Source organism: Egretta garzetta, unplaced genomic scaffold (assembly GCF_000687185.1).
Source record: "Egretta garzetta isolate BGI_Z169 unplaced genomic scaffold, ASM68718v1 scaffold615, whole genome shotgun sequence".
NCBI lineage: Eukaryota > Metazoa > Chordata > Aves > Pelecaniformes > Ardeidae > Egretta > Egretta garzetta.
Window position 1 is genome coordinate 820,347 of NW_009259857.1, and position 11,256 is coordinate 831,602.

Sequence of the window (11,256 nt, forward strand, 5' to 3'; positions counted from 1 at the left end):
CCAGCTTTTGGGTATTTAGCCCCTTTGAGAAGCCTCCTTATTTCTTCCAGGATTGCAGCAGTTGGCTGTGACTATCCCCTTGTCCTAGGCATTGGTACCAGCCCATTTGCAAACCCAGTCCTGTCTGGGGGGCTGTGGGTGCCGAGGCCCTGGAGCAGGATGGGAGCAGCACCTTGTGTTCCTGGCTGTGGGGCTGGCAGCGCCGCAGGTGCCAACACCAGCAGCGGGGTGTGAGGGGGCTGAATCTCCCTGGGTTTGCTGGACAGGGAGGAGGCAAGGGCCAGCCTGCCCTGCCCTGCCTTTCTGGAGCTGTCCTGCCCAGGGCAGGCTGGGCACTGGGAACCTGGCTGACTCCCCAGCACCTTTGCTGTAAAGAGAGGAAGGGGGGTTGACAAAAAAAAACACTAAGCCTTTGCTACATCTCTTAAAAATAAGTTTTCTTTGTAATGATTCTTTATGGCTTTATGCCTTGTGGCTGGATCAGGGCTTGTATGACAAAGCAATCTGCTCTGCTGCCTGTATTTAGCGTGCTGCTGCTGGACCTTGTGTGGCCATGGGCTTGTGGACGCCTCGCAGACACCCTTGGCTCCCTGGCACGATGGGTGAATTATCACCTCTCTTTGACATCGTGGTCTGTAACGTGGCCTCAGTCACCTCCCAGTGCTTTGGTAATCTGGTGGTGATGATGCTGTAACCTAGGTAATTAGGAACCCGTTGCCCTGGAGCCATAGGTCTAGAGGACTTTGAACCTTTGGACAAATAGTGCAAATGAATGTCAGTGGGGTTTTGGAAAATGGTTATTGACGTTCAGCCTATTTCAGCTCTTAAAGGATACAGAGGCATTTTTATAAAGCGAAGGGCTTTCACCTGCCTTGTGTTGTGACTTGTATAGCCCTGCTGAAGTGAGAATTAAATTATTTCTTCTCTTGGTGGGAATTGCTTTTTCCCTAATAAGGTGGGCATGGAAGGCAGAAAAAATTCAGGCTTTTGTGAAACTCTAAAGAGCTAGCAGAGGCTTTGGTATGCAGCTCCAGGTACTGATATCAAGCTCCTCAGCCTTTAGGGGAAATTCCCCTTTTTGGGGCATTTTTGCCACTGCTTTCCTCCACTTGCTAGCACTCACAATCCTTGGGCTGGTCCAATTCAAAACTCAGAAATGCTCCCATGTATTTTTTGGGGGTGCAGACGCAGCTCAGAGCAGCGCTGTGGCTTGCAGTGTGCAGGGTGGTTGTGTGATGCTGCAGAGTCCCTGGAAAGGTGTTTTATTCTGTGGTGACAACTGAGGTCAGCCGGGTGGGACGATGGGTGTGTTCTCTGCGAGGAGAGCCACAGCGCAGGTCCAGAAAATCCACTGGTGTCTTGGAGCCCACAGCAGCTGTGGACAAGCCCTCCCATGCACACCTCCGTTTCACCTCTTGGTAGCGTGCTGGAGAAGCCTGATGCCCGCAAGGCCTGCAGGCGCAGCCGGTTTACATCCCCCTCCCACCAAAAACCTCATCCAAGGACAATTTCTGGGCATGAAAAATACATGTTTAAGGAAACCTGGGGGGATGGCGGTCCTGCTCAGCTTGCTTTGTAAATAAACATCGGGGGTGTGTAACGTGATAGCACGTACGCTTGGCTCCAGCTGGGCTGTTCCTCTATAGTGTGTTGTTTTGGTATGTGCTCTGGATCAGAAATCTGTAGGTTTGTTTTTGTACCAGCAACTCGACCGCTGAACTGCTTAACCTTCTCCACAGTCAGCGCCTCAGAAAAGCCAAACGCGAGCAACTCAGACTGTATGAAAACACGAGCTGCAGACTGGCCTGAAAGCCAAAAGAAAGCTGTAATTTACTGGAAGGGAAGGTCCTCTTTAAATTTACAGACAAGAGCATATATAGAAATCTAACAAAAGCATGTAATGATTGTCTGGCAGGGACCAGGGGCTGCTGCTGCGGGAAGTGATGATGTGGATCAGACATCGCATGTTAAACACAGTTTGTTTTGGTCAGATCATGATCTCACATCCTTGCTGAGGAGCATCTCTTCCGCTTTCTGTTGCCTGCCTTACACCCTCTTTAGTCAACAGCAGTGAAGTTGTGGACAGAGGAGTTAGCATCACTGGGCACAACGTACTGCATTGACATGCCTGCAGCCGCTCATTCCTACGTTAAACACCTGACTTCTACCTGAGCATGCTTTGGGACTATATCTTAAATATATGGGTTTTAGTGGAGTGTTAACTCTTGAAGGCCAAATATTTAGCAGTGCGAAGTAGCACTGTAAAAAGCATCTTGCTCAACTGAAATTAAAGAGGGGGTTGAATCTCTAGGGCTGGAAATAGCGACTTGGCTAGAAAGGGGATGCTTATGCTTGGGCAGGATCTGTCACGTAGCTGAGGAACACGCTGGCTTTTGACTCTTTCCTGTTTATTTTCTATTTGAGCAGCTGAATGCGTACATTAATGGCAGCAAAGTGCTGATCACCGCTGTGTCCTGAGCGAAGCGGGGCTGGGCTGCCTCTCTGCAGGCAGGCAAGGGCAGCTGGGGGCACCCAGGGGGACTGGCTGGAGATAGCACAGTCCCCAAGAGCCTGTGCAGAAATGAGGTGATGCTCCACTACAGGGTTTGCTGTGTATGGCAGAGGAGCAAGATGGAGTGTGCTGGTGTGTGTGTGTAAAATGCCTTGTGAGAAATTGGATAAAATAGCCGCTGTTGGCAGCTTGTTTGAGCGGAGTCCCGCTGGCAGTGTGCGCTGTACGTGCCAGGGTTGGCAGGGACACCTTTAGGTAAGCTATAGAAATTCAGAACGCTGTGTGAGCACCAAGATTTGTGCCACAAGTGGCAATTAAGTTTACACTCTAAAATTTTTATGGAGATCACATCAAGCTCTGAGGCAGAGCTTGCGAGTTGATTCCCTGAAGATAATATATAATTAAACGACCAGGCTCATGAAAGCAGAGCTGATGCAGGAGTGCAGGAGCTGGCAGACCTGCCCCAGCAGGGACTATTGGCACAGACTTGGGCAGAAGGCTGTGTAGTGCATGGTGGCTCGGGGCCATGCTCCTTCCCTCTGCTTCAGCTCTGCCTCTGACTAACCAGCTCTGCCTTTTGGAGTGGATTCCTCTTTCTTATTTTGCTTTCCCTCCCCCCTTTCCAGACCAGTTTCCTCAGCTACCTGTGCTTCAAGCCTTCTCCCCTGCCAGCCTCCTGACTTTCCTCCTCTAGTTGCATTTTTCCCCTTAGGCCTTTTTTCCGCTCTTTTTTTCTCCAGCCTTGCCTTTTCTGCTATGTGTTTCCACCCTGGTGTTTCATTTCTCCCTGCTCTGCCCTCCATCAGCGCTCGCCTCCTCCATCCTGAGTAAACTGGTGCTGGCTTCTTCCTCCAACTGTCCAAAATCCCCAGCCAAACAGAGGTCAGGGGATTCCTGAATGAAATTCCTCGGGTATCAGTTTTGTGGAATAGTCTCCTGCTTATTCAGTGTATCTGATTCTTCTGTGCTTCCAAGCTTTGTTTTCTGCTTTTTGAAATGAGCCAAAACAGGAGTGAAAGGAAGATGCTGTGGGGGGCACTCATGAGATCCAGCGCTGCTGTGGCCTGGCAGGCCTCCTCGGAGCCTCATTTGCTGCCTGGAAAATCTTTGCTTTTATTCCTGCTTATTATTATCGTGTCTCGATCAAGATTATTCATGCAGAGGAATGGTTCTTGCTGTGAAAAGGTCACCCGTAAAAAAAGCAAATAGCTGTTATACAGGTGATGAGAGAAGTCACAGAATCACAGAATGGCAGGGGTTGGAAGGGACCTCAGGAGATCATCCAGTCCAACTCCCCTGCTAAAGCAGGTTCACCTAGAGCAGGTTGCCCAGGACATCGTCCAGGAGGGCTTTGAATATCTCCAGAGAAGGAGACTCCACAACCCCCCTGGGCAGCCTGTTCCAGTGCTCTGTCACCCTCAAAGTAGAGAAGTTTTTCTTCATATGCAACTGAAACTTCTTATGTTTCAGCTTGTGCCTGTTGCCCCTTGTGTAGGTTAGTTTGCACAGGTCCTGTCTCCGCTTAGCGGGAGAAGCCTTGTGTTGCAGATAAGGAGGGACTTCTGAGGCTGGGTTTCCCTGGATGTGTTCCCTGGGTTTCACAGGCAGCTCCCATGCAGGCAGGTTAAGGTATTATGGATGCAAATCACTAACAGGCAGGTATGTTGGTCTCCAAGCTAATTGCCGGAAGCAAAGTTGCTTGAGGTGGGTCACAAGCAGCTGATGATTTCGTCAGCTTGTTGGGACCCAGTGACTGCTGCCTCCCAGCTTGTGTGGGCTTCCTTTGGTTGCTGGAAGCCAGCCTGACACAGGCCTGGGGGCAAGATGGGACTTGCTGTGGCAGAACTGGGGAATGGGTGATGCTCTCAGCACTTCCCAGCAATGAGTAAGTCCTCCTGGAAGCGGCTGGCAGGAAACTCTGCCTTTCTCCTGGAGGAAAAAATTATCTCTGTCCCCCCGGGGTGCCCTCTCCCTTGCCACCAGCTGTGGCTGTAGTGGGTACTGAATGTGTTCAAAGCGAGATGCTGCAATACACGAGGTCTAACAGGTTCTGGTGCTCTCCCAGCTCCCTGCTCAGGAGGCTGTCCTGGCTCCCTGTGGCCACCCTGCACAGCCCCCCTCTGGCAGCCCTGGATGCTTCCCTTCCCGCACCCGCGTTGTCCTGCCTGCCCTTACCGGTGTGCCCTACAAAAGGGGCTTTTGTGGAGGTGTGCTCAAGGGAGGTAGTTAATTTTTAGCTTGCTGTTTTCTGAGCCAGGAGTAAGACAGGGACTGTGCTAGACCAGAGCTGTTTTGCTATTGCTTAACTAGTGCTGCCTGGCTCTGGGCCACTTAAAACAAAAGGCCAGACCCCAGAAAAGAGCAGAGCATCCCTACAGTCGCTGGATAAACAAAACCGGGCCCTTTCTCCATGCAGCTCAGACACCACCCCGGCCTGGGGTTTCAGAGCTGGAAAAACCTCCCCCAAGTTGGTAGGTGGGGGCTTTTGTTTCTCCACTTGGGGATGTGGAGCGGAACTGGGGGGCCCCTGTGTCATCTGGCAGAGGGAGAAGCGGTGAGGGAGAAGCTTTCATCCTCTCTGCCGCAACCCATGGCCACTGCATCCGCTTCTCGGGTGGGGGAAATTAAGGCACCAATGCCCCAAGGACGGAGCTCTGGCCAGGCACTGTCCTGGGTTGTGCTGCCTGGGCAGTCTGCCCTGGCACACCTAAATGGAGGGGAAGGTACTAGCTGGGTTTGGCAGCAGCAAGGTATGCACCACACTTCTTCCCTGAAAGGCCTGTTCATTTACAGGCATGAATGCAGTCTGAGAGTTCATGACTAACTAGAAAATGAGATTAAGTTAACCAGGTATGCATTAGGACACCAGTGAGATTAAATCTCTGCATTTTTAATGACAGCAGTAAAATACTTATACCTCATGGTACAAAAGCCTCACCTCCTGTTAGCCCCAGTTTCTCTCCTGCTCAAAGAGCGCACTGTCAGGGACAAAGTGACTAGTGCACAACTTCACCTCGGGGCCTTATCCAGGGCTCTGTAAAGGGGAAAGCTAGGGGGCCCCTTCCCAGGGGTGCTGGGCTCAGGAGGCAGAGATGTGCAAGGCTCTGTCATCAACTTGCTATGTCAGGCTGTTTTCAAAACAGATATTCTGCTTCTCAGAGTTTGCAGAAGGCTTCCAATAGCCATGAGGACCATGGAAAGGATTTTTAAGTGCTCAGAGATGTAGGACGTGCAAGGGCACAGGTCAAAAGCTAACCTCTTCAAGGGGAGATGAAGACCTGAGGCTGTAAATGGCTTGGTGTGGGACAGCTGGGTGACAACTCAAGTGCCTAGAGCAGCTACTGTGATGTGCTTTTACAGATGAGAAGAAAGCAGGGGGGGAAAAAAAGGTATTTTATTTGTTTTCTTTCTCTTTGATCTTCCACTCTTGCTAACCAATCCCTTGATGTGAGCTGTATCAGAAAGGGAATGGTGATGCTGCATGTTTCTTACCCTTTCTGCATGTAGAATCTGTATTTCCAGAGCCTGCCACAGGTCTGGCCCTTAGCAAAGGCTGGTGACCAGTCAGCATGCCAGGCACAAGGGGCAGGTTTTGCTCAAGGTATGTGGCATGGCGTGCTCTTTTTACCTCTCCTTCTTCCAGCAAACCATAAAGGAATTAGCTTGTGGTGCAGGTAGCAAAGTGCTGGTACAATTCAATTCAGTTCATATACAAGGACCTATTTGTAGCTGCTCATGTTTTCCTAACGCAGCTGGATATTCAGTGTTTGTGTGCTTGAGTTTTACTTGGGTTGTTCTTGGCTTGTCATGGTGTGCTGTCATTAAAGACCCCAAGGAAGACCAAGCTTGCACTGGAGAGGTGTTCTGTGGTTGGTGTGAACATCTGCCTCTTCCTTTAAAGAGAATAAAGCACTGCTCAGCCTGGAGCCTGCTCTCTTTAGGGTGAGCAACAGAGAGCTTTAATCCTCTTTCCTTCAGGAATTGACACACTTACCTTGCTGATGTGACAGACAAAACATGATTCATAAGCCACCGGCCTGGCACTGGAAGGCTGCTGGAAAATCCCAGTTTAAAAGCTTTACATGTTACTGAAACAAAGCAGTGTCACACCCCTGGAGTTGCTCTGAATTGCTGTGTATTTCTTTGTGTTTGAAAGGGGCAATTTGGACCTCAGCTCTTCCTGATGGTCAGGTTGTTTCTCCAAAGCCTGCAGGCGTGCCAAGTGTTTGGTGTGAGAGATGTGTACCTGCAAAAGGCTTCGAGTAAACAGAGCCTGCAGATGGGGGTCAGGAGCAGGCAGAGCTCCTCATGTGCCATGCACGAGGCAGAACCCTTACACTGGCAAATGCACGCAATGGTTGGCTTAAACCACCTCCCCACAAGTTGGCTGGCTCTGAGATTTGCCTGACGAATTTTCTTGTGCCTTTCCCTGTTTGTTTTTCCTTAAGAAACCTCCAAGCCTTTTTGTACACCCTGACAGGCCACAGGGAGATGTGGTTGTGACCCTGTGACAATCCCAGTGATCCCAGCCAGTGTCAGATCAATGCTACATCCACGCTGTTCCTGGCACCCCTGCCCTCCTCGGACCTGCTTGCCTGTGTTACCCCACTGGCCAGGCAAGGCCCACCCAGGCCACCATGGCCCTGGGTGTTGCAGATGCATCCTCTGCCGTCAGCACCCTGCTTGAGTCAGCACGAAACACAGCAGGACCTTGAAGCCCTGCCAAGTAATGGGGCTGGTTTAGGATTTGGTGCCTCATGCGTGTGGCTAAGGAAGGAAGTGACTTATGTGCTTGTGATTGGATTTTCCTCGCAGGTTTGTGCTGACAGGCAGGAGTGAAACGCGTCTGATGCCTCGGGCTGCGCGCAGCTCGCTGGCACTTGCCTAGCCGTAGGGGGCCAGAATTGGGGTGGGCAGGAGGGCAGCTGCTGGCAGCAGCACTCCTGATGGCGTTTCAGGAGGGTAGGGGCGTACATTAGCTGCGGAGAGAAACAGCCTCTGCATTTATGCCCTTGGCATCTGCTCCTGATGCAAGGCTAGACCTGTCACAGGCTCCACAACAGAGCTAGAAGAGTAATCTGGTACTAAATGCTCACTGGAGGTGTCGGGTCTCTGGGAAAGCCCTTGCTGAGCCATAGCTGCCAATGTTGTGCTGTGACAAAGTCGCCAGACTGAATGGGCCAAAACACTGTAAAACACAAGCAAGGGAACACCTTTCAGGTTCCTGGCTTTCAAAAAAAGGAATTTGATTCGAGAAGCTCTTTAGGTTTTGTCCAGTGGCCTTTGTGTCCGGAAGTCAAAATATTTAGTTTTCTTTCCACCTTCCCTTCTTTTTCTTGCGTTGCTCCTTTTGTTTTGGAACATGTGGTTTACATCTTAACAAACACCTCCCAGGTAGCATGGAGGATACCTTCTGATATCTAGAAAATTAAAAGTATATGCTCTGTGCATATACTGCTTCTGCTTAGTTGCATGCATTCTAACATGTGCCTTGACTGTTGGGAGAAGCACCCCTTGATATGCCCAGGTTGCTTTGCCACCTCCCCGGGCAGTGGCGGTGATGCTGCTACTGCTGCTGAAGGCTCAACACATTTCTCCCCAAGATGTGCACGTCTGCCCGGAGCCCCCCAGCCCTGACAGCACAGAGGGGTGGCCAGGCAGGCTCTGCAGAGAGAGGCAAGGGCTGCAGCAGCGCGCTCCTGTGCTCAGGTCTCAGGGGAGAGCAGCCCTCAGGCAAATGGGTACTGCTCCCATGCAGTCCCTGCCAGACCAGCCTTGTTTCACTTTATCTGAGCTACCTACAACGTGAAGAGTTTGCTTGTGCGATGTTGTTGCCTGCTTCTTCCCAGTCATTTATTCAGCCGTGTCACTTGTGCTGCAGCATCTTCTCTTGTGGATGGAGGCCAGAGTATTTACTTGTAAATTCCTGCAGTGACTTAGGAAGGAGCTGATTTTTTTTTTTTTTTTTGAGGTTTTGAGGTACATTGGGTCAGAAAGATTTATAGTAATAACTATTGAGCCCAGATACAAACTAAGTGTGTTATACCTACTTATACTAGTGAGGCTTTCCACTGGCAGAATGTAATTTTTCATTTTTGTTTAATGATTAACCTTGTTTGGAGAGCAGGGGAAAATAAACCATTTGTTATTTCTGTCCTCTGAATTTTGAGGTACATTGGGTCAGAAAGATTTATAGTAATAACTATTGAGCCCAGATACAAACTAAGTGTGTTATACCTACTTATACTAGTGAGGCTTTCCACTGGCAGAATGTAATTTTTCATTTTTGTTTAATGATTAACCTTGTTTGGAGAGCAGGGGAAAATAAACCATTTGTTATTTCTGTCCTCTGTTTCCGTCTTGGATTATACGTTTTGCATGTGGGGACACGTTGCAGGGAATTGCCCATCTGGGTAAAATGACCTCTGGCCAGGAGGTGCCTTACCACTGCTTTCCTAGGCTGTGGCTGTGCGGCCACGCCGTGCTGCACTCCGCTTCTCTCAACAGCTCCTGGGGCTCAGCTGTACACGTGTTTAAATGCTTTGCCACCTCAAGAGCAATTGCAAATACACAGTGAAACGTGAAAATGGTCCCATGTTTGGTCAAGTTCTTCCACAGTTAGAAAATGCTTTTGCAGAGGAAATTTTGACTCATTTCTTTAATGTTGAAGGAATATTCCACATTTTCGTGTGAGCTGTGTACGAGAATGTGTATGTATCAGATTTGTCAGAACTGAGTATTTCTATGTAAGTTTTAATATTACTTGAGACCGGAACACTGTTTGCCATGTCAAACAGGATCACAAAGCATGTGCATGTTGTGGCATATGTTCAGTCTTTGGAAAACTGCATTTATAGATTGGGGGAAACAAGTTGCTTTTGGCAAGCTAACCATCATTATAGGTTACGGCAGCCCTTCCCAGACCACTGGCTTAAACAGGAAGGGAGAGAGACGTCTGCCCTGTCTTCAGCGTGACAAACCAGTCACAGTATTTTGAAATGCACAAACCATTGCCCAAAATAACCCCATTCTTGTGCTTCGGTTTGTATTTGCAATTATACTTTGCAACAGGAAGAAAACTATGTTAATTACATTTCACAGAAGAAACATTTCTCCTGTGCTTTCCTAGAACGTTCTGTAAGGGAGATTACTATGTTGAAATAAAAAAAAACAAACAAAAAAAAAAACCACACACAAGCAAGCCGATAGCTGTTTTCACTGGAGAGCCTAATTTCCTCCTTACTGCTCGTTAGTGTAGGGTCTGTGCTGATGAAGAGATTTCCTGGAGAGTAATAGCTGAATAACCCGCACAAAGAAGTGCTCCTGCTGGGCATAGGCCCTGCATGATGACAATATCCAGAAGTGTTGGTAGACCCAGCGTGACGGATGCTGACCTTGCCAGGCCCTCGCCAAGAGAGTGCATGTATATGGGTGAGACCCCACTGAGGTGGGCACCTTGCACGGAGCAGCTGGGCTACACCACGCTGAGTAACCTGCAAAGCTGTGACGTTGCTTCAGATGTACAGAGGTGCTGAACAGCTGTCAGGCAGGGGGGATCCTCCACTTGGGGATTTCCCCCACTCTCCTGCTTTAATTCTGTTGAATCTAGAAAGGTTATTCCCCTGGATTTCTGTGACAATATCTTGGGTGGGATAAAAAGACAGTGGATGACAGGCAGTTTGTATTGCATTGAGAGAGGAATGGAGAAATGCTGTCCCTGGCCATGTCCGGAATGAATTTCTAGGGTTTTTTAATACCTGTGTGTTTCTAATCCCTTCTCAATCAGTGGCTCAGCTACTTTGACCATCTTGCTGTCTTTCGGAGTTGATCACTGGAAGGAGAAATTTTATTTCCAGAAAGGCAAGAGATGTGCACGCAGCCTAATGGAGTTGGGGGAACTCCTGTTTCCCTAGAGGGCACAGACCTGTTCACTGTACAGTAAAACAAAGACTTCTCGGGCAGCAACGTCTGAAATTGGAGCAGGGTGAGAAACCGGTGCTCTGGGGAGACTTTCTCAGCTGTGAGCAGAAGGGTGCGGGAAAAACTTCACCAGCATTGCCATCAGGGTTATCTCTGTTAAAACTAGAATATAATTTGTTAATGTGAGTACTGGAGGGGCTGGAATACCACTGATAATTGTTTATACACAGGTGAATTGTGTAAATGGCAAGAATAATCTCTTGCCCAAAAAAACCAATGGGAAAGCCTGTGTGTGAGGCAACTCTTAGAGTTACAGATGGGTGGTGTAGTTACCACTAATCAGTGTGACTAAGGAAAATGGCTTTAATACAGAATAATCCCAGTTTAGGAGGAATAACTACATTTGGCCAAATGCAAGCTGTTAGGCTCACTAGTATCTGGAGTTGATCCTTCAGTCTGATTTGCGCAGGGGGTCAAAGTAGAAGATGGTCTGGTTTAGCTTTAAAAATCCCGAAATCCTCATCCTCTGGTATGCATCATCTGTATGCTGTGGTAATGGACTCTTCTACTATGTCTGCATTACCAATAACGTGGAAAAGTTGTCAGCTTTCCAGGAAGGATCTTCTGGGTATGACCTGGACCCCCTGGATGGCCCAAGCAGCTGCTCCAACATTTAACAAGGGAGTGCACAGGCTTACTTTCACCCCATTAATTGCTGTACAGGGATGGGATAGGGAAGAAGAGCAGCCCAAGCAGACAGGCTAATTGTCGGCAGGACATATTGTGGTGAAGCAGGAACAGCCCTGCTGTCCTAAGCTTCAATT

The 11,256-nt window shown here is 49.1% G+C and overlaps 1 protein-coding gene across 1 annotated transcript in view; it reads left to right on the forward strand.

Annotated features, from left to right (window-relative positions):
- The window catches only part of MEPE (matrix extracellular phosphoglycoprotein), an 11,085-nt gene extending 8,607 nt beyond the window's left edge, over window positions 1-2,478 (forward strand). Inside the window, exon 5 of the mRNA XM_009640005.1 lies at window positions 2,428-2,478. Coding sequence (XP_009638300.1) covers window positions 2,428-2,478 — 51 coding nt within the window. The remainder of the gene's footprint in view (window positions 1-2,427) is intronic.
- The last annotated feature ends 8,778 nt before the right edge of the window (window positions 2,479-11,256 follow it).